The 22656-nt window shown below is 43.7% G+C and overlaps 1 protein-coding gene across 1 annotated transcript in view; it reads right to left on the bottom strand.

Moving 5' to 3' along the window:
- The window catches only part of SEMA5A (semaphorin 5A), a 1863338-nt gene that overhangs the window by 301292 nt on the left and 1539390 nt on the right, over nucleotides 1–22656 (bottom strand). The window contains exon 16 of the mRNA XM_078687625.1: nucleotides 17237–17384. Within this exon, the coding sequence (XP_078543751.1) occupies nucleotides 17237–17384 (148 nt within the window). The remainder of the gene's footprint in view (nucleotides 1–17236; nucleotides 17385–22656) is intronic.

The raw sequence follows: 22656 nt of genomic DNA, 5'->3' as shown, positions 1-22656 counted from the left end.
CAAACAACAAAATGGCAGCAAGCCAAAAGCCTAACATGACGAGATTGGGGCACAATGGCAATGGAAATGGCAAAGGGCAATGGCACCAGCACAATCAGGCACAAATCGATTACACAGTCAAAGGCAGCAAATTGTTTAATGATTATTGCGCACTTTAGCAGTATAGCGCTATGATAGAATTATTCAGCAATATAGCGCTACGATAATGTATTCATCATTCAGGCACAAATTAAAGCAGAAGTAATGCGAGCTATGTGCTATTGATTACAAGCAAAGAGCAATCTGGCAGTCTAGCGCTACAATACCAGCTTCTGGGTCAGAGCAGGGAGCAGCGTGGGGAGCGACCACTTCTGAGGAGCTCAGGACGGTCACAGCGCTAGAACAGGACGGTAGAGCCTGGAGGGAGTTCCAAGTCTTGGCTGCCAGGTAGGAAAAGGATCTTCCTCCCATGGTGGCTCTTCGAATGCGTGGAATGGCGGCGAGGGCGTGGCTGGTCGATCATAGCTGGCGGGTGGGAGTGTAGAAGGTCAGGCGGTTGTTGAGGTACCTGGGGCCCTGGTCGTGGAGGGCCTTGTGTGCGTGGGTGAGGAGTCGGAACGTGATTCTCTTGCTGACGGGGGGCCAGTGCAGGTCTCTCAGGTGTCCGGAGATGTGGCTGTGTCGGGAGATGTCCAGGATGAGTCGTGCGGAGGCGTTCTGGATGCGTTGGAGTCTTTTCTGCAGTTTGGCTGTGGTTCCGGTATAGAGGGTGTTTCCGTAGTCCAGTCGGCCGGTGACGAGTGCCTGGGTGACCGTCTTCCTGGTTTCGGTGGGGATCCATCGGAAGATCTTTTCGGAGCATGCGTAAGATGTTGAAACACGATGATGAGACGGCGTTGACTTGTCTGGTCATCGAGAGGGAGGAGTCCAGGATGAAGCCCAGGTTTTAATGTTGCGAAGACTACTCAGCATTTGTTTGTTGTTGTGACTCCCAGCCCAGCTCTCCACCCCGCTCACGCCTCCCAGCTGCTCCTCCCTTGCCCCTCCCCACTCCACTATCCACATATGACAGATGCTTTTACGCGCAGCGTTCACGTGCAGCGATCGCGCCCCATGCGTGCCGAAGGTGCGCCAAAGGTAAGCCCGTCTACGCCCGTCCGCGCCTGGACCGCGCCCAGCGCCAGACCCCCTGGCTCCCACAAGACCCACTCCGCCCGCCTTACATACGACGCAGCTACCCACTCAGCACTTAACCCCGGCCGACTCCCAACATGCTACCAAGTCGCCCCAGGTCACACCCATGGACACTTCACCTGCCGTTCCTGCAAGTTCGACTGCATCAGGACCCACACCAAATCCACAAACTCCAAACAGAGCCATAGCCATCCCGGATGGCTACAAGATCATTCGAAAGGACCGCACCAACCAAAAAGGAGGAGGCATCGCCATCGTTCACAAGGACACCATCCGCATCACGACCTGCTCAGACGATAACCTCGCTATCGCCGAACACCTTCACTTCCAAATCCACACCGACCCCAAGACGACACTCAGAGGCACCCTCATCTACAGACCACCAGGACCCCGCACACAATTCAGTGAAGACATCTCTGACTTCATCAGCCCACACGCCCTCCCCTCCGAGGACTACATTCTACTGGGAGATCTCAACTTCCACCTGGAAAAGAACAACGACAGCAACACCACCACTCTCCTGGACAACCTCGCCAATCTCGGACTCAAACAACTTGTCGACACCCTCACACACTATGCCGGGCACACGCTCAACCCAATCTTCACCTCCAGTAAGAACATCTCCTTCAATCACACCACAGCTCTCCATTGGACAGACCACAGCTGCGTTCACTTCAACTACAAAAAGACTATAACCCACAACCACCCACAACCAATCCCCCGCAGAAACTGGAACAAAATTACCACCGAACAGCTCTTCACATCACTCACCAAAACGCTCCTGCCAAATCATCAGACCCTAACCAAGCAGCCACCAACCTCACACAATGGATCACCCACAACGCTAACGAATTAGCACCCTTGAAAAAACAGCAAATCAAGCAAAATAGCAAAAAAGCCCCCTGGTTCAACGATGACCTTAAGAAATCCAAGAAGTTCTGTCGCACCCTCGAGAAAGCCTGGAGAAAAAACCCTACCACTGACAACATGACCGCCCTCAAGGACGCCACCCGCAAACACCACCAACTGATCCGATCCACCAAGAAATCAGCATACAAGGATCGACTCGACAACAACGCCCACAACAGCAAGGAACTATTCAACATCGTCAAAGAATTTACCAACCCCACCGCCGGCACCAACGACATCACTCCCTCCCAAGACCTCTGCGACTCCCTAGCCTCATTCTTCCACAACAAAATCGCCGACATACATAACAGCTTTTAAAACCAGCCCGGAGACCAGTCCACTACTCCCTCTGCCGAAACAAAACAACCCTCCAACAACCTCTGCGCCTGGAACACAATCACCACTGAAGACACCATCCGCCTGATGAACTCCATCCACTCAGGATCGCCAACCGACCCATGTTCCCACCACATTTTCAACAAAGCAGACTCCATTATCGCACCCCATCTCCGAGACGTCATCAACTGCTCCTTCAACTCCGCTACCTTCCCGGTAAGCTGGAAACATGCCGAACTCAGCGCCCTCCTGAAGAAACCCACAGCAGACCCCACTGAACTTAAGAACTACCGCCCCATCTCGCTCCTCCCATTCCCTGCCAAAGTCATTGAGAAAGCCGTCAACAGTCAACTCGCCGCCTTCCCTCGAATCCAACAAATCCCTCGACCCCTCTCAGTCCGGCTTCCGAGCCAAACACAGCACCGAGACCGCCCTCATCGCAGCAACAGACGACATTCGAACATTACTGGACAACGGAGAAACAGTTGCCCTCATCCTACTTGACCTCTCCGCAGCGTTTGACACAGTCTGTCATAGCATCCTCATACAACGCCTCAGCAACGTCGGAATCCAAGGAAAAGCATTGGACTGGATCATCTCGTTCCTCGCCGGAAGAACCCAGAGAGTCCGACTCCTCCCTTTTAGATCAGAGGCCACCAAAGTCACCTGCGGCGTCCCGCAAGGATCATCACTCAGTTCCACCCTCTTCAACGTATACATGAGTCCCCTCGCATCCATCGCGTGCCAACACAACCTCAACATAATCTCCTACGCAGACGACACCCAGCTGGTCCTCTCCCTCACCAAAGACCCAAACACCGCCAAAAGCAACTTACACGAAGGAATGAAAGATGTAGCCGAGTGGATAAAAAACAGCCATTAAAAACTGAACTCGGACAAAACGGAAGTCCTCATCTTAGGCTCTTCCCCCTCCGCCTGGGATGACTCCTGGTGGCCCCCTGCCCTGGGCATCGCACCCAAACCAACAGACCACGCACGTAACCTGGGCTTCATCCTAGACTCCTCCCTCTCGATGACCAGACAGGTCAACGCCGTCTCGTCATCATGCTTCAACATCCTACGCATGCTCAAAAAAATCTTCCGTTCGATCCCCACCGAAACAAGAAAAACGGTCACCCACGCACTGGTCACAAGCAGACTGGATTACGGAAACACCCTTTATGCCGGAATCACAGCCAAACTACAGAAAAAACTCCAACGCATCCAAAACGCTTCAGCCAGACTCATACTGGACATCCCCCGCCAAGCTCACATTTCCGGCCACCTGAAAGACCTCCACTGACTCCCCGTCAACAAGAGAATAACGTTCCGTCTCCTCACCCACGCACACAAAGCCCTCTAAGACCTAGGACCCGAATGCCTCAACACGCGCCTGTCCTTTTATACCCCCACCCGCCAATTACGATCATCCAATCAAGCCCTCACCGCAATCCCGCGCATCCATAGATCCACCATGGGGGGAAGATCCTTCTCCTACTTAGCAGCCAAAACCTGGAACTCTCTCCCCACCCACCTCCGCCTTACACAGAACCACCTCTCCTTCAGAAAGCAACTTAAAACTTGGATATTCGATAAGTAAAGCACCCCCCCTCCCTCAAGCGCCTTGAGACCCTCTGGGTGAGTAGCGTGCTATACAAATTTCTGAACTTGAACTTGAACCTCCCCATCCACCTCTGTCTTACCCAAGACCACCTCTCCTTCAGGAAGCAACTCAAGACCTGGCTGTTCGAGCAGTAGCGGACCCCTCTCCCCCAAGCGCCTTGAGACCCGCCGGGTGAGTAGCGCGCTATACAAATATCTTGATTGATTGATTGATTGATTAAAAGAGAGCACAATAACTGACTCACCTTAGCAAAGGATTGCTCCATAAGCCCCCATGAGCCCCTATGACAGGTTAGAAATTGCATGCTATGGTGCACCAAGAAAGTAGTGGCACATTTAGCAGAGGCACTTTGTGAGCTGCCAGAAGAGTGGAAGGTCCAACACAAGGAGCCCTGGATTATGTCTGGTTGTGCAACCCTGTGTCTCCTGAGGAACAGAATGAGTGACTCCAGGAGAGGTTTCCTTCATTTCAAGATCTCATGGGTCTTACACATTTGTTTAAAGGTAAACTGGTGCATAGTCCTTTATTATTAGATCCTGCTGTTGCTTTACAGCTATGTTAACAGTAGAAGAAAGTATCATGAAGTGCACTACATTGAACAAGGGCCCAATTCACAAAGGTAAACATTCACTTTTATGTACATTTATGATCTTTCTGCAATTCAAAGAGTGAGTACTTTAGAGTCCCAGCACTCTTAGCAGAGACTCTGCACATAAAAAGATAGGCAATTGTAAAGATACTACTCATAAAATTGCTTTGTGAATTGCAAAAAATAACAAACCTACAAAAAAATATAAGTTTACCTGTGTGAATCAGGCTCTAAAAACGTTATTGTTTTGCATGTAGTTGAGAGTAAATGTGTGTGGACTCAATTCACAAACGTAAACTTAAACCTGAAGTCTAAGTTTAGACCTGAAGTCTAAGTTCACCTGTGTGAATTGAGCCCTTAGACTTCAGTTCTAAACTTAGACTTCAAGTCTAAGTTTACCTTTGTGAATCGTGCCCTGTACGTATTTGTTGATGTCAGTAAAAGGTGGCATCATCCTGATTGTTTTATGGTGATTTTCATAGTTATTTTCTTTTTTTGGGTAGTTTTATATATCACGAATTTGACCCGCAGATATCAGAGGCCTTTACATGAGCACCAGTTACATTACACAAGAACACATACATTTTTGTTAGGCACGGGGAAATTAAATGATTTGCCCAGCACCACAGGATGTTGAGCGTCATTGAATAGACTCGGACCCAGTTCCCCAGATTTGAGATGACCGCCATAGCTGTTAGGCCACATCCTCTCCCCAATTGTTTTTGATATTATATTTTGCCTTTATTTGCTGTTGTGATGCTTTGACAAAGCCAGTAAGCCTGATTCTTACTGACAGCTCTCTTCAAGTTGTGTTAGAATCATGGGGAAATATTGTGCTTTTAGTTTTCAGTTTGTTAGTAAACACACCACTTGAGGTGCCTCCAGCACAGAGAGCCCACAGTATTTTTAAGGTTTTACCAGAGAGACCTTTCATTTTTGCTCACCACTTTAGGTTATGAAGCTCGTTTTAATAATGTCACAAAATGTATTTGCATCTGCCATTTCCATACGCGTTTGTTAATTTGTGAATAGAATTAGGTGAGTGTAATAAAGTACTTTTACATTTTAAAAGAAAAAGCACAGACTGGATGGCAAATTGAGTGCGGCTTGTTGCATTGCTGAGTTTACAGTATCTAGATTTCACTTCCTTCCGTGAGTAAGCCTTAAACTGCTCTGCCATGTTACCCTGAAAGTCAAGTGCTACAAAAGGGTACCTGGTTCCCACATGTGGGTTCTGCAGTGAAAGAGCCCAAGGATACCAGTTGCAAAATACCCCAGTTGTTATAATTGTACCCCTGCACTTTCTGTCTACCCAGGGAACTTCTGATTCCTTACACCATCTATTTAAATATTATTTAAATATCCATCCATCTTTTTCATGTGTGTATGTGTGTGTGTATAAAAACATATATATATTTTTTTACTGAAAACACAAAGGTTAAAGGAACATTAGTGCTATGTAGAAATTTCAGTGATGTTACATTTTAAACAACAAATAAGTGAAATTCACCAGTTATAGTTATCACAAGTAACTACAACTCGTGCCCTAAAGTAACTATAACTTGAACCCAGTATCCCTACACTCACCCCTTGTATGTTTTTTTACACATTTGCAGGACAAGGGACTGAGTACCTGGAATCCTGTAATGACTGCCTCAACATTTTTGTTTGTGTTGAAGCCAGCCAATCAGAATATTTGCTCCTGCGGGACCCTCACCCCTGAAGGAGCACGGTGCCCCAAGGAGAAAAAATGTGCCCATGGACAATCAGAATGCTCTATTTTTTTTTTAAGTTGAGCTCACGGGACACTCGCAAAAGTCCCTTGAATCAAACCTTCCACATGCACAAATATTTTTGTACCTTAATTTCTCAAAAAGTACTGAACAGATTTACACCACATCACAAAAAGCACGCTTTTTGGACCAAGATCTAGCTTCCTGACAAATTTGGTTTAATACCATTTAGCAGTTTTTGCAGTATAGCGTTCTAAAAAAGTCTATTGAAAATGCATGGGGAAATTTGGTTTTGAGACCCGACCATTTTTTCTCAGCCCCTGCATCACAGGTCAGTCTGAAACGTTTCATGAAGGAGATGAGGTAGATTACATTTTTTGGGAACGTTTTGTGAATATTCGTCAAACGACACCAAAGTTATTAGCAAACCAAAAAATGGTTTTCCTACGGAAACTCAGACTAACCATAACTCTATAACTACCCTAACTATATATATTCCAAATCAGAAGAAGTTCATCCACCTTGGCTCTCTCCTGGAAGGTTTCAGGGTGATCTGCCAGGTGGAAGACAAGAAAAGGAGGGGGAATACAATTTCCCCATGCAATTTCCATTGGGATTTTTTAACATTGATACACTGAAAGCGACTGAAAATACTTATACCAAATTTGGCAGAAAGATCTTCACCCAGAAAGCACACTTTTGTGATCTGGTGTAAATATGTTGAGCCGCTTTGGAGAAAGTAAGATTTAAAAAAAGAGAGACATAGCTGGATGATTGGTCCCTCTGAACAGCAAATTAAAAAAATTGAATATTGTGATTGGTCACACAGGCTATTTTACCCGTTGGCCAGCTCAGTACCATGGGACCGAGATGTAAATATCAAAGAAAAAATTGCAGCCACCATTACAGGACACAGGGACCTCATCTGCCTTTCCTGAATCCTAAAGAAAATTAAAGTAGTATAGGTCTTGGTAGTGGTACCACGACCCCCTGACCGCTATGTCCTACTAGGTCAAAATAGATAACAAAAAACATTGCCACAAAGATTTTGTGGTACTCTCACAGGAGATTTCAACAGCTCTTACAGAAGTCTTGCAGGACCCAGTGTAGTCCCCATGTGGTCCCATGGGATTCTTGCGAGAGCCAGCATGGACCTCTGTGCGGGAGACCCATGGGACCAATTATTTTTAAAGAATGTGGGGGGGGGGGGGTGGTCTGTGGGTGCTTGGCTGTTCACAGGGGCCTTGACCACCTGTGGAAGTTGGGTGCAGGGCCAGAATGCAGGCCCTGATATTACATAACTATAATGTCACTCTAACCTTTGCTTCTTTCAGTGAAAATATTTATATATTTATCAATTCATATATGGAATGGTTGGGGTTATTCCCTCTATTCTTGTTGTACTTTGGATTTCCTTTTTCTGTCTCTTGTCATATGTGGTATGCATTTTGTTCGGTATGAAAATATTATATTGTATAAATTATATGACTAATGCCCAATGGAGTGTCATCTTATTTCATTCCATCCAAAGCATAATACCTTTGGTGGCATTTCTGAACCCATTTACTTTGGTCTGTGCACTTTTTTGTTAACTTTACGTTTAGGCTAACATGTGAGATTGAATTTTGCATTTGGAAATACCCATAAGCCCCGATTTCGCCCGACACCGTCGCCGAATGGGAACCGACGACCTCAGGTACCAACCTCATCATTTGGATGCGACCACACGCAAAGGTATCTAGCCTAAGAGAAAGGTATCTATCCTAAGGCAAACCTATCTAGCCTAGGACAAGAATGGTACATTGTGATGGGCACAAGTTTCACAAAGAATGAGCAGAGCATATGGTTAGTAAAGTGATGAATTTATGGTTGTATACTAATTAATTACGCTTACAGTCAGATCAGACAGCATGGTTTTATATTTCATGGTGAAAATATGACAATGCCATGTGAACATGGCACAATGTACCCCATTGGTAGTGCAAAAAGGAAAATATTTGTACAAAAAGACCAATTTTTAAAACAATGAAGAAAAAGGCAATTGCCATTATGTGGTAAAACAGCAGGCAGAAGTCCGTCCCTTTCAACATTCGCCGCAGACGCCCCTGAACCTAAGTGAAGCTTTGGGGAGCATTCACGTGCAAGTGGTGTGCTCTGCCTGCCTGGCGTAATTCCTGCTTCCTAACCATTGTCATCTTTAAAAGTGCTGGCTTCGACTGTATTAAGGACAGATACATAAGGGCAATTTAGCTGGTTACGTTTTCTTTTTACACTTGTAAAATGATTGGTATTTCAGTAGAAACGGGATTTTGATTTCTAGGGTTAACAAAACCGACAGAAATAATCCGGTGCAAACTGGTTCCATTAACAATCAAAAGCTGGAATCTAATGAAGTTAAAAGCCTACGGAGTATCTTTGATGTAACCTTTTCACTGCACATCATTCGGGGATAAATGAAACTCTCGTAATGTACATTAATACTGAAGGGAAACCTCTTCTATATGGCACACAGCGTGTGCAGAATTCCATAACACTGCTGCTGAGAAGATTGAATTATTGACATGCTTCATAAATAAATAGGCTTATGGTAAGTTGAACGTTCAGCTGCCAAAGAAGTAATATCCAATCTGTCACTCAGATCTCATAGCTGCATTGCCTGGAGAGAAAGCGTTCACTGTGAGGTCATGTATGTATGTAGCACCGCACGTGCAGGTTTTCTGGTGGAGCCTGCATAACAGAGGGTTGAAAGTAGCCTATGTTAGGTGGGAAATAGATAGATCAGTCTTCACATCAGCGGCATTACAAAAGCATGTGTACACAGCGATGATACATATTTGAGAAATAAAGTTATGTCTGTAAGAGCTGTTGTTACATGATGGGCCGATGGGGGGAACATCCTTTTCAACGCAACTTTTACCACGCAGTGCCTTTACGACGCAACTATTACAATGCATGGTAATACAACGCATAGCGCTGGGGGGCGCTCTAGGATAGGGAATAGATTTAATTTACTATCCAACACCTTCCCTACTATCCACGGGGACTGGAGTTGGAATAGTAAATTAAACTATTCGCTATCCAGCACCCCTTAATGCTATGCGTTGTAACAGCATGCGTTGTAAAAACTGCGATGTAAAGGCATGCGTGGTAAAACCATGTGTTGTAATGTCATAGATCCGCCGATGGCCTTGTACATGCAGTTAATCTGATGTGGCAGTGGATTAACAAATCTAGTGAGCCACTGCTGACGTGGACATGGATAGGGTGACTGGCAGGTTGTAATGGAGATGTAGCTAGTCAATGGTGGATGACGAGTCAAGGTGCAGGTGGAGACTGGCAGTCTAGATTTGGATGGTTACTGCATGGAAATCTCGTGACCTCTCTATATGTTAATTTCAATCCTGGGCTAGGACAGGTAGTTACTGATCAACTAAAACTCGATCAGCTATCAGGATCCACGGAGAGACTCTTCATTACCTGCTCTCCTCCACATGTGCCATTGAAGGCCATGGAGGATGAATGGACCCCTGTGCACTAATGTGATGTGTGGCTTGTAGCAGTACCAATGATCATTGTTAAAGGTGCAGGCATGGGGTATTCATTAGGCAAACTCTAGATAAATTAAGCATTACAGAGGTTAGTGAGGGATTGGGCTGAAGTAATGTGGTTTGAAAGACTTTTTACTGGGACTGTTGCAGGGCAGATGATAGCTATTATATATGGGATGACCTCTGCAATCATTTCAAGCTAGGCCATGGATGACACTGCAGCGGGGCAGAATATGTTAACACTTTTCCTGGGTTGATGTCACAAAAGTGATGCAGACTGGAGCAAAGTGTTATTTTGGGATCTACTCTCCAGAGCATATCCTTATTTATGTAGGAAAGAAGTCCTGAAGCCACAAAACAGTGTTTTGTGCAAATTTGCATCAAGAAGGTGCTCTAAGGTGGTACATAGGTATTCATATGTAGCCACCCATATATTTTGACACAAAGCGCTATCCAACAAAAGAGATAGATAGAATTTTGCACCCAAAAAATAAATGTCTACTTGATGTGTGTAAAGTTTGAGAAAACTTTTCTCATCGCAAAACAGTTTGAACTTTGCATGTGTGCTGAACTGGGCAGAACACAAAAAAAGAGGGAAAAATGTTAAAATACGTCTACACATAGTATTTGTACTTGGAGGGTACCCTTACTGTAAAAAAATGTAGGGTTGACATTCCACACACACCTTTGTACAATGGTGCACAAATGTGTATGTTGTGCAGAAACAGTAGCATCTCTAAGTAGAAAGGGCACTATTCTTTTCTATCTCTTTCACGCAATGTAGCACAGCAAATTTTGTTGCTGCTTCGATCACTTTTTAAAGCTAAATATGTACTTGTTTGGAGTGCCAGAAAAGATCCTTTGTCAGCAGAGACTCGAAGAAGAGATGCACATAAATAATGTTCTGCAGTAACTGATACCTTAGAGTATATATAGTGTGCTCTTAGATCTACAAAGCACTAATGGAGCAATAATACAAGGTAAATCCCAGGGGACACTAATGTAACAGGAGATATAAGTATAAACCCCAGGGGACACTAATGGAGCAGTCGATATAAGTATACACCCCAGGGGACACTAATGGATCTGTAGGTATAGGAATAAACCCCAGGGGACACTAATGAAGCAGTAGGTAGAGGGATACACTCCAGAAACACTAATGGAGCAGCAGATATAGGGATAAACCCCAGGGGACACTAATGGACCAGGAGATATAAGTATAAACCCTAATGGACACTAAAGGAGCAGTCGATATAAGTATAAACCCCAGGGGACACTGATGGAGCAGGAGATATAAGTATAAACACCAGGGGACAGTAATGGAGCAGGAGATATAAGTATAAACCCCAGGGGACACTAATGGAGCAGCAGATATAGGTATAAACCCCAGGGGACACTAACGGAGCAGTAGGTATAGGGATAAGCCCCAGGGGACACTAATGGAGCAGGAGATATAAGTATAAACCCCAGGGGACAGTAATGGAGCAGTTGATATAGGTATAAACCCCAGGGGACACTAATGGGGCAGTAGATATAAGTATAGATCCTAGGGGGCACTAATGGAGCAGTAGCTATAGGGATTAACCCCAGGGGACACTAATGGAGCAGTAGGTATAGGGACAAACCCCAGGGGACACAAATGAGTCAGTAGATATAGGTATAAACCCTAGTGGATATCAATGGAGCAGTAGCTATAGGGATAAACCCCAGGGGACACTAATGGAGCAGTAGGTATAGGGATAAACCCCAGGGGACAATAATGGGGCAGTAGCTATAGGGATAAATCCCAGGGGACACTAATGCAGCTTTAGATATAAGTATAAACCCCAGGGGATACTGATGGATCAGGAGATATAAGTATAAACCCCAGGGGACAATAAAGGAGCAGCAGATATAGGTATAAACCCCAGGGGACACTAACGGAGCAGTAGGTATAGGGATAAACCCCAGGGGACACTAATGGAGCAGGAGATATAAGTATAAACCCCAGGGGACACTAATGGAGCAGTTGATATAAGTATAAACCGCAGGGGACATTAATGGGGCAGTAGCTATAAGTATAGATCATAGGGGACACTAATGGAGCAGTAGCTATAGGGATTAACCCCAGGGGACACTAATGGAGCAGTAGATATAGGGACAACCCCTAGGGGACACGAATGGGTCAGTAGATATAGGTATAAACCCTAGGGGATATTAATGGACCAGTAGCTATAGGGATAAACCCCAGGTAACACTAATGGAGCAGTAAGTATAAGGATAAACCCCATGGGACACACATGGAGCAGTAGGTATAGGGATAAACCCCAGGGGACACTGATGGGGCAGTAGCTATAGGGATCAATCCCAGTGGACACTAATGGAGCCGTAGATATAAGTATAAACCCCAGGGGACACTAATGGGGAAGTAGATATAAGTATAGACCCTAGGGGATACTAATGGAGCAGTAGGTATAGGGACAAATCTCAGGGGACACTAATGGAGCAGTAAACATGAGTATACACCCCAGGGGACACTAATGGAGCAGTAGCTATAGGGATAAACCCCAGGGGACACTAATGGTGCCGTACATATAAGTATAAACCCCAGGGAACACTAATGGGAAGTAGATATAAGTGTAGACCCTAGGGGATACAAATGGAGCAGTAGGTATAGGGACACATCCCAGGGGACACGAATGGAGCAGTAAACATGAGTATACACCCCAGGGGACACTAATGGAGCAGTAGCTATAGGGATAAACCCCAGGGGACACTAATGGTGCAGTAGGTATAGGGATAAACCCCAGGGGACAATAATGGGGCAGTAGCTATAGGGATAAATCCCAGGGGACACTAATGCAGCTTTAGATATAAGTATAAACCCCAGGGGACACTGATGGAGCAGGAGATGAAAGTATAAACCCCAGGGGACACTAATGGAGCAGGAGATATAAGTATAAACTCCAGGGGATACTAATGGAGCAGCAGCTATAGGTATAAACCCCAGGGGACACTAACGGAGCAGGAGATATAAGTACAAACCCCAGGGGACACTAATGGAGCAGTTGATATAAGTATAAACCCCAGGGGACACTAATGGGGCAGTAGATATAAGTATAGATCATAGGGGACACTAATGGAGCAGTAGCTATAGGGACAAATCCCAGGGGGACACTAATGGAGCAGTAAACATGAGTATACACCCCAGGGGACACTAATGGAGCAGTAGCTATAGGGATAAACCCCAGGGGACACAAATGGTGCAGTAGGTATAGGGATAAACCCCAGGGGACACTAATGGGGAAGTTCTTTTTCATGCGGTTACATATTTTTAAAAGGTTTTTTCGTGGATATGCTGGGGATGATGACTCAAAGTCCACAAACCTTTGTGTCTGCTTGAGGAGCATTTATGACAATATATAAAATAAACCTTCTACTCTTTTACTGGATTATTTTGTTTCTGTTTTCGTCTTTCTGCCCACTTTTTTCTAATGTGAATAGTGTTTATTCTAGCCTTAGTAGAAAGGTGATGGTTTTAAATTATGGTTTTCCTTATATTTAACCTAGGGGAATATTTTTTCATTCAGTTGTAATCAATTAGACATTATTATTGCCCATTACCTCTCTCATAAAAGGAAATGGTTAAATAACAAAGATAAATCACATTAAATCTTTGACAACGAACTGTGGCAAGAACATTTTTTAATCAGATTCTTGATTTTGTTCCCAAAACACATTCCGAGTGCTTTCTAAAGTCACCTTTAAGGCAGTAAAGTTGCTCAGTAGCTTAAAATTAATGGCTTTTAAGAAAATCAGCTAGCACGAAGCTATAATAAAAACACACACTCTGGTTTTACTCTCCTAATCCCAGTGGCAATAAAGTTATGCTAAATTTACTATCCAGCTGCCCACTTAGCAATGCAATTTGAACATTCTAAAACATGAGCTCCTTCCCTTTATTGTAGAAGAAAGGATAACGTTGGAGAATCTGTGATTGGGATAAAGGTGTATTATACTTACACAGATGAGGCCTGATTCACAAAGGAAAACTTACACTTCTGTGTAAATTAATTCACAAAACTACATGTTAATAGTAAGTTTACGAGTGGGGAGACTCCTCAGAGATATCTACACATAATAATATAGCCATGTCGTTCAGCGATGGCCAGCATAGGTAAACCCGGTGGAACAGTGGGGTGGGGGAGGAAGGAGACAGACGGGCGGAATAGGTATAATTAAATATTCAATTCAATGGAAAAAAAATGTATAATTAAATAAATAAATACTACCTATTCTGTCGTCTTTTGGCTTCCCCCCACTGCCACGCCCTGCCCGCCTCCCCGCACTTACCTGTGCCAGCTGCAGCTGATGTTGCTTGTTTAATGTGTGGAGTCTTCCCACTCATAAACTTACTATTAAAATGCAGTTTTGTGAATTCCAAAACAAACGTAAACAGGGCCGGACTGGGAACCAAAACCGGCCCTGGCAAAGTGCTCGGCCGGCCTCCCTTTCCCCCGCGGGGTGTTGGGGGTGCCTCCGAGCTCTTTGCCGGGGCCGGTGTTCGGCCGATTTTGTTACAGGGCCGATTTTGCAGATCCACAATGTACAAGGCAAGGTCAGACACAGAAACCAGCGAGTACTATGAAGAGGACGTGCACCTGAAACTGATGTGCACCACAGCTGAGAAGTAAGAGGAGAACTAAGATTTAACGTCAGACTCAACCAGGGCATTTCAGTCTGGTTGGACAAATAGTGTTGGCAGTAACCTAATAAAACCGTGGGGAAAAGGGTAAATTTGATTAATGTTTGCAAAAGGCATAAAATGTGCCTGTTAGAAAAATACCATGGCCTAGCCAACAAACCAGCATTGGACAAGTGTGAGATGGGAAACTGGATGTCTGATCCCAGAGACAGTGCAGATTTAATTTTTTTAATGTACTCTCTCTCTCTGGCATCATCTTGATATGTCAATCCCCAGTGTGAAATATATGGTGCTGGAGGGAGCTGTTACTTCCGCCCCTCCACCCATCCAAATGTAAGGTGGCTGGAGGGTAAAGGATGAAGGAAAAGGGCGAGGGGTGGAACATTAGTTTCATTTTGATTTCTAACTAAAATGTAAAAACAACAAACTTGAAATGCCTTATTTTCACAGTACATTGAACAATACTTCATGTTAAAATAGACCATAGAAATTTGAGTCTGTAAATCAAGGTAAATTCTTGAAAGCAAGCCACTCAGTACGTTTGAATAATCTGCGAATATTTAGTTGTGCTTTTGTGGGATAAAGCGATTCACCTATGTTTAATTAAAGGCATATGAATCAATTTGAAATGTGTATAATTAATGTGCACCATGGATCATGTCAAAGTTTTGGCTGTTTTGACATCACTCAGCCATGGTACTTGGGTGGTTGCAGAATAAACCATCACATCAGGTAATACTGTTTGAAACAGGCTGCTGTAGGGATGGCCATGGCCTGGCCCAAAATACCAGAGGGTTAGCTCTGTGTTTTTTAATCTTGATACTAATATCCACATTAGAAGACCTCATGGCGTGATCGGTGAGGAATCCCCAAAATAAATTTGAGAAAGCCAGATAGGGGCCTGCTAAATGTGGCCAATTGTGCAGAACACAACATAAACAACTTTGGTTCTATCAATATAGCTCGATAAAATATCATATTGTTGAATCATTGACATTGCTCTGCCAAATCACACTTCGAAAACTATTTAACAAAAATCCTCTTGTTTTTCTTTTTGTCTGTTGAAAAAGGGATCGCTACATATTGCTAAATTTAAAGGATAGAAAATATTGGTTGCCCTGTATCTTTGTATCAATACTGAAGTAAAGGCAATAGTTTAAGAACAGCACAATGTGAATACTTATTCAGAGAAATGAAATTTGCACAGGAAAAGAGATTGTGATGATAAAGGTCTGAGAGTCATATGATGAGAGACATGTTCTTAGAACTATGCCAGTCCTTAACAATTAAAGTACTTATGGATTCAACATTGGCTTCCATAAACCACACAGGGAACCAATGCAAGCCATATGAACTTCATAAATGTCAAACTTCTACAACTGCACATCAAATCTCTAATCGCTTTAAAGTTTAACAAGGGCATGTGGCAGCAATAAAATGGAACAGACTTTGTTACAAGTGCTAGAGTGATTTTGAAGGAAAAGGTAATTGCCCAGTTGGGCACCAAGAGAATTTGGCTGCAGATAGCAGCGCTAATCTCTAGGTGACACACCAAATGGCAAAACAGGCAGATGACAGTGGAACCACCAACTCCAATACGTTATTCCCCAAAATCCTATAATGAGAAGAATTCTCCTTCTTTCAAGTGGAGTTAATGATGCCCTGGTATCAGTAACGCCATAGGAAGAGAAATATTAGGCTCCCGTGTGCACTTCTTATACTAGTGCTGCTCATACGCTAAATTTTGAGTTCTGAGTTTAATTTAATTTGAGCTGGTAATAGGAATACCCAGTCCAACTGGAATTATGAGTCCTGCAGGAATAGAACAGATCCAGTGTATTTCACTGCTAAAAGGAGATGCTGCTTTTTGGTGAAATGCTGGGTGACTCATGAGCAAAAGCTAAGAGTTTCAAGACTGGAATTGCTGGTTCCACCAATAAATCCATATTTAAAAGGGGACCCCGAGAGACACAATTATTATCGCTGGTAAATACCCCCTCTGAAGTTGCCAATATTTCAGTACTGGTATTTTCAGCAGCTGACTTATCTGGTATTTGCAAGGGAACCAGCATACAAGCCTGCCTTCAGGTATGTCAGCATGCTTGAAAACATACTTTGGGAACCACCGGCGTTTGTCTGTTCCTGCGAGATCTCCTCGCACATTAAGGCGATCAAACATTACAACATACAAGTTTGTGTTGATCAGAAAGAAAATGTTTGTGTGTAGCTGGAATGTGCCTTACGTACATTTAACATACATTTGAAATGTTAATGGGCATCATATGCCGTACAAGGGCTCATTGAATAAATCCCTTACCTGAAAGACAGGGATGAATACAATTCCGCTTTTCTATCTAACTTCCATAATGAGCTACACTGATAAACGTATCCTTGGTAAATTAAAAGTATACTGCATCATCTGGTTTATTAATTTGAGTATGCATTTCATTTTTAATCATTTAATCCTCGGGGTAGTTTTCTTTCTTATTCCGCTTCACTATTTACATCTCCTTGTTAGTGGTGTTAAAACAGCAGGTGTAGGAAAAACATATCATTTTGCTATATGCAATGCATTAAAATCAAGATCTAATTAATAAGAAAAAAGCACAGAGCTGGAAAGAGAACAAATAAGTGTCTTACCACATTGCAGCCCACACAGTCAGGCCCATTTTCGCAAGTCCTACGGCGAGCCTGAATCCCTCCTCCGCAAGGGACTGTGCAACGTTCCCAGAGACCCCAGCCTGACCAGTACATATGTGGCGGGCAAGGCAAGTGCTCATTGCAATACCTAGGCACAATGAAAACAAAGATACACTTAACACAAAAAAGTTCAACAATGGCTAGACTTGTTACTTGACATGCAACATCCCAACCATGGAGCTGATCAACCATTCACCAGTATTCATCAGTACCGCTGATTAGAATTATTTACCTGCACTTAAATCTACATTTCCACTGACCTCATTTACTACATTAGTTAACTGCATTTCTGTCGTGCATTCGCATGCAGCCATCAATGTCACCGATTCACAGTAAAACATCTCAATAAAGCTTTTGTGATAAGAATTTTCAGGACTCCATCTGTCAATTTAGTTTTGACCAAATTCATTTGCATTGATTTCGGTTGAAAAATTATGATTGTAATTATTACTAAAGACTTTAACCGCTTTACATGCTACTTTACGTGCACTAAATAATTAAATAATTGAACTCACTACCCTAGACGAGCAGGGTCGGAGTAGGTCTCAAGGAGGACACTATTCTGCAAGCAAAAATCTCATATGTGTTCCACTCTGCTTTAAGCTTCAAGGAGCCTGTAGTTACACATATTGGGATCATTATCCAGGTTAAGGTACAATTAATGATTCATTTTGACCGAATCTTTTGACGGATCACCATGAAATTACAAAAATTATAAGGAATGGTGTCGATTTTGTAGTGCAGTTAGATATTTCGGGTCCTGATGAACCGCCGCTAGATCCGATTGGACTTACATAGGCGAGAAACATGTTGACCATATTCTAGATTATACATTGATTAGTCTTATTATGACCATTGTATCCTGTATATGCACCACATTTGTTAACTAGGGTAGTGAATTCAATCAATAAAATGAATTGGCAATAAGCAGCACTATACCTATTTTAAACCACTGCTGTTAAAATTCTTTCACACACTACAAAAATGACCACCCTCTCACCACCACTTTGGCATATACAAAAAGATCTCTGGAAAAGAACCTCCTCATGGGCCCTCGTGCAGCATTGCACCGCCCGCCCCATGAGGAGCTTGCTCAATGATGAAGCATGACACCCCCTGGTGTGTGAGAGGGCACTCTCTCATAATGGAGCACGCCCCCTTACTAGAACACTAGCATCACTTCATCTACCCCCTCTCCTTGGCTTCACAGGAACAGCACAAAACCCATTCTTGGAAATAATATGTCAAGAATTGCCAGGCAGGTGTCACTTGACCACAGGCTTTGGTTACAATTGTCTATTGAAAGATAGAAGTGCATTTTCAGAGATTATCTACATAGGAGTATAAGGAACCTGTAATTGGTCTGTTTGGTAGAGCACCTAATTTGATTTCAAGTCTATAAGAAATGTGATAATAGTAACACACGGAAGCTGTAATTGCTTGATGACAACAATGTCTTTGCAAATAGCTCTTGTGCATGGTTCATCATACATTTGTATAGTTTTAGTGCAACAGGCGCAACTTAGGCACTTCTTACTACATTTATAGTCAAATTAAATTCAAGTTCCAACTGTTTGGAAGATCTTTACTCTGGGCCTTTGTCTAAAATGGCTAGTTAAGGGAATTAATAAAGTTTGCAGATGGTGCAAGCAAGCCCAAGAAACTATCATGAACATCATTTGCATATGCCCATAAATCCTGAACAAGCAACAATACCTTCTATGCCAACCCTTTAACAACCTGGGTAGGGAACATGCCGGCTAGCCAGCCTCGCATGTTATAACGGGTCAAATATAAGACTCATTGGACAAATCATAAAGATTTGTATACAGACTAAAAAAAGTAATATCAAAAATGCTACCCATGAATGCAATATCTTAATTCATGTTGCTTTTTTTTAACACAGCCTACGGGCATAATCTTTTAACTTCGTTTCATGCTCTTATTTTCTTTGTAAACTTAAAGATGGATTGTACAATGACATATATGTAATGGTTTTTATGGCATATGCACTAACAATAGTTTTGAATTTGAATTGGTCTATCCACATATTTACATAGAATTGCTTTTTCACAGGTTTATTTTTGGAAAATATATACAGTGTGCCCACTTCTGGAATTTACTGCTCTCTTGACTCTCTGTCAGTCAAGATTCATCTTTCCAACAACACCATATTTTACATTCGAACAACACACAAATTGGGATTTGTGCAACCTAAACATTTATCTTTAAAAACGGCGCATGCTTTCTCACAAAACGATACATCATGTAGCACTGCGAATCAATATGTTACTTTAACATTGAATGACAGCTGAAAAGGACAAAATTGCACTTCTTATTTTTATGTATATTCTGGTAAAATTGCCTAATTGTTAGAAACATTGAGAAAGGCACTGAATATTTGCAAAACACAAAGGGGCCGATTACAACGTCGGTCGGAAAGCCTCAAACCGCTAGTCAGAAGCTTTCCGACTGCGGATGGAGTCTTTCCAACCAACACGGTCCGTTTGCGGTCAACTGCCGAATTATGATGTCGGCGGTTGGAGCGTAAACCAGCCGGGCCTTTCGATGCAGTTCCGACCGGCTCTCAGAGTCTTCCGGCCGGTCGGACTCGCACAGTAATCGCCTATTGACTGCGTTTTCCCCACTGGGACTACTATGTTGGTTTCTGACAGCCTTTCCGTGTCGGAAGAGCCGGCACGGGAAAGCTGTCAGAAAGTGGCTTTGGGGGGCCCTAGCAGGGTTCCCTTGCCTCCGCAGCCTATGGTTTGTCGCTGAGGGGGTACCAGGGCGCCCCCTGTAAATCCCTGCTCTGTGTGACAGGCACCATGGGGTGCCTGCCAGATGGTGAAGGGTATTACACACACACCCATTTCTTTTGGAGAGCCTGTAATACAGCCATTGCACAAGCTCCCATAGAAAAATGGTCCCAAGACCATCACGGTATCGGTCGGAGGAAACTCTGATCAACATCATAATCAGCCCCAAAGTCTGATGAATCAGAATTATATTTGCTTGAATTTTTGACAACCAGTGAAATGGGGTGATATCTTGCACATAATTTTAAGTGAATCTGTTAAGGATGACCATTAAGTTAGCCATAGTTAATGTAGGCCTCAGTTTAAATGATTCATGCTAACTAGAAAATGTGTTTTTGGCTGCTGTGTTCTTTCTCTCCTTTCAGGAGCATGCTGCAGTAGTTTTGCTTTCTGTGAGAATTGTTTATCTGAACATGTTCCACACAGAGTAAATAGTGAATTTCCACACATGTGCCCTGATATGAGCAGATCTCAATGTATCTTCCTGCTACAAGATATCTCTTCAAGGTTGTTCAGTAGAAAACTTCAACAGAGTGATGTCTGAGAAGGAGACTGAAGGTGACTTATTGGTAAATGATGGATCCTGATTGGTCCCCCCTTCCTGAGAACTGTGGAGAGATATGCATCTTATTGAGAATTTTATGTGTTTAATTGTGGATTGCTGAGCTAGTTAAATGCAGATGTCCCTTTCCACTCTAACAACTAGGGGCCAGTTGTAGGTGGCCCAATACCGGTCAGTAACGGCCGAAATTCGGTAATTTCGGCCATTACCGACCAGTATTGGGCATTCGGGATGTAGGGGACCAAAAAGTAGCTGAATCGGTAAATATACCGAATCGATAACGTTACCGAATCGGTAAATATACCGAATCGGTAAATTTACAGAATCGGTAAAGTTACCAAATCGGAAACTTTACCGATTCGTATATTTATCGAATCGGTAAATTTTCCGAATCGGTAAAGTTACCGAATCGGTAAACTTACTGATTCGGTAAATAAGAAATGGTAAAAATGAATTTCGAGATGTAGGTCCCCTTTTAAATACCGAATTTGCATGAAATTCGGTATTTAAGAGTCGGTATTTACCATGGATTGAAATCAGGTGGTAACCAGGTGCAGGCTATAAAAAAGGCCCCAAAATGCACCACTTACACCAGAATGGCGGCATTCTATGTCATTGCGAGGCGGCTCCGGCTCCAGGTAGAAGGAGAAAGGGTCTGGAGGAGGGAGGAGCAGGTGTATAGGCAGAGGATCACACTATTCCAGCTCACTGAGCCTGAGATCCTACAGAGGTACAGGCTGGCCCCACGAACAATCCTGGACCTCATCAGGGACCTACACCCACTTTTGGACCATCCTACCCCAAGGGTGCACGCCATCCCACCCCATGTGCAGGTGCTGTGCAGCCTACACCTGCTTGCATCTGGAAGCTACCAGAGTGTGGTTGCTGCGATAGGTGGGGTGTCCCAGAGCTGTCTGTATCGTTTCTTTCAAAAATTCCTTGATGCCATGTTGAAGTGAATGCTGCACTACATTAGCTTCCCTGCAACGCATTCAGAACTGTTAAGGACAAAGACAGACTTCTATCAGATGGCGCAGTTCCCTAACATCATTGGCTGCATTGATGGTACCCACATACCAATATGCCCACCTGCTGCCACAGAGTACATTTATCGGAACCATAAATCCACCCATACCATAAATGTACAGGTGATCTGTGATGCTAAATACATGATCACTGACATAGTAGCCAAATTCCCAGGGAGTACCCACTACTCCTACATCTTCTAAAACAGTGGGATCTACGCACGCCTGACTGCGGGGGAATTCGGCGAAGGATACTTGCTAGGTGAGACACTGTGTGGAAATCACTTGAATCGTATTACAGGTGGATGTGTGTGAGCATGTGATTAATGTTAATTCCTTTTTACTAATAGGGGACAGTGCATATACCCTCCGGTCCTTCATTTTCACACCCTACCTCAACCCAACAACACCAAGTCAGAGGAGATACAACAGGGCACACAAAACAACTAGAAACATTGTGGTGCGCACTTTTGGCATGTGGAAGAGCAGGTTTCGCTGCCTCCATAAAAGTGGAGGGGCCCGCCAGTACACACCAATCACCTGCTGCAAAATGATTGCAGCCTGTGCAATGCTGCACAACCTGGCGGTCAAGAACGGCACAGAAGTTGAAATCTCAGATTATGGGGACCATGATGACGAGGAAGCAGTGCCTGAACCACACACATCTGAAGGAGCAACATCAACTGATGGCAGACACAGACGGGAAGAGGTCACACGCAACTATTTTTAAGTAAGTAAGGAGACAAAGACAGGCGTAGTATGCTACAACACTAGTTTAATTTTGTAATGACGTTGTTTTTTTAAAGCACAAAGGTGCAACAAAAAGCATTTAACTGCAATGCTCTCAGTTCAGGTTAACTTCACCATGAACTGTGAAAGTTATTTCCTTGCTCGCTTCCCAGAAACACTAATAGGTTGTTCAACCTGCTCACTGTCTTGCTGGCCTGTAGCCAC

This window comes from Lissotriton helveticus, chromosome 4_1 (assembly GCF_964261635.1).
Source record: "Lissotriton helveticus chromosome 4_1, aLisHel1.1, whole genome shotgun sequence".
NCBI classification, from domain to species: domain Eukaryota; kingdom Metazoa; phylum Chordata; class Amphibia; order Caudata; family Salamandridae; genus Lissotriton; species Lissotriton helveticus.
Note: the sequence above shows the minus strand (reverse complement) of the source record. Positions and strands in the feature narration are given on the sequence as shown.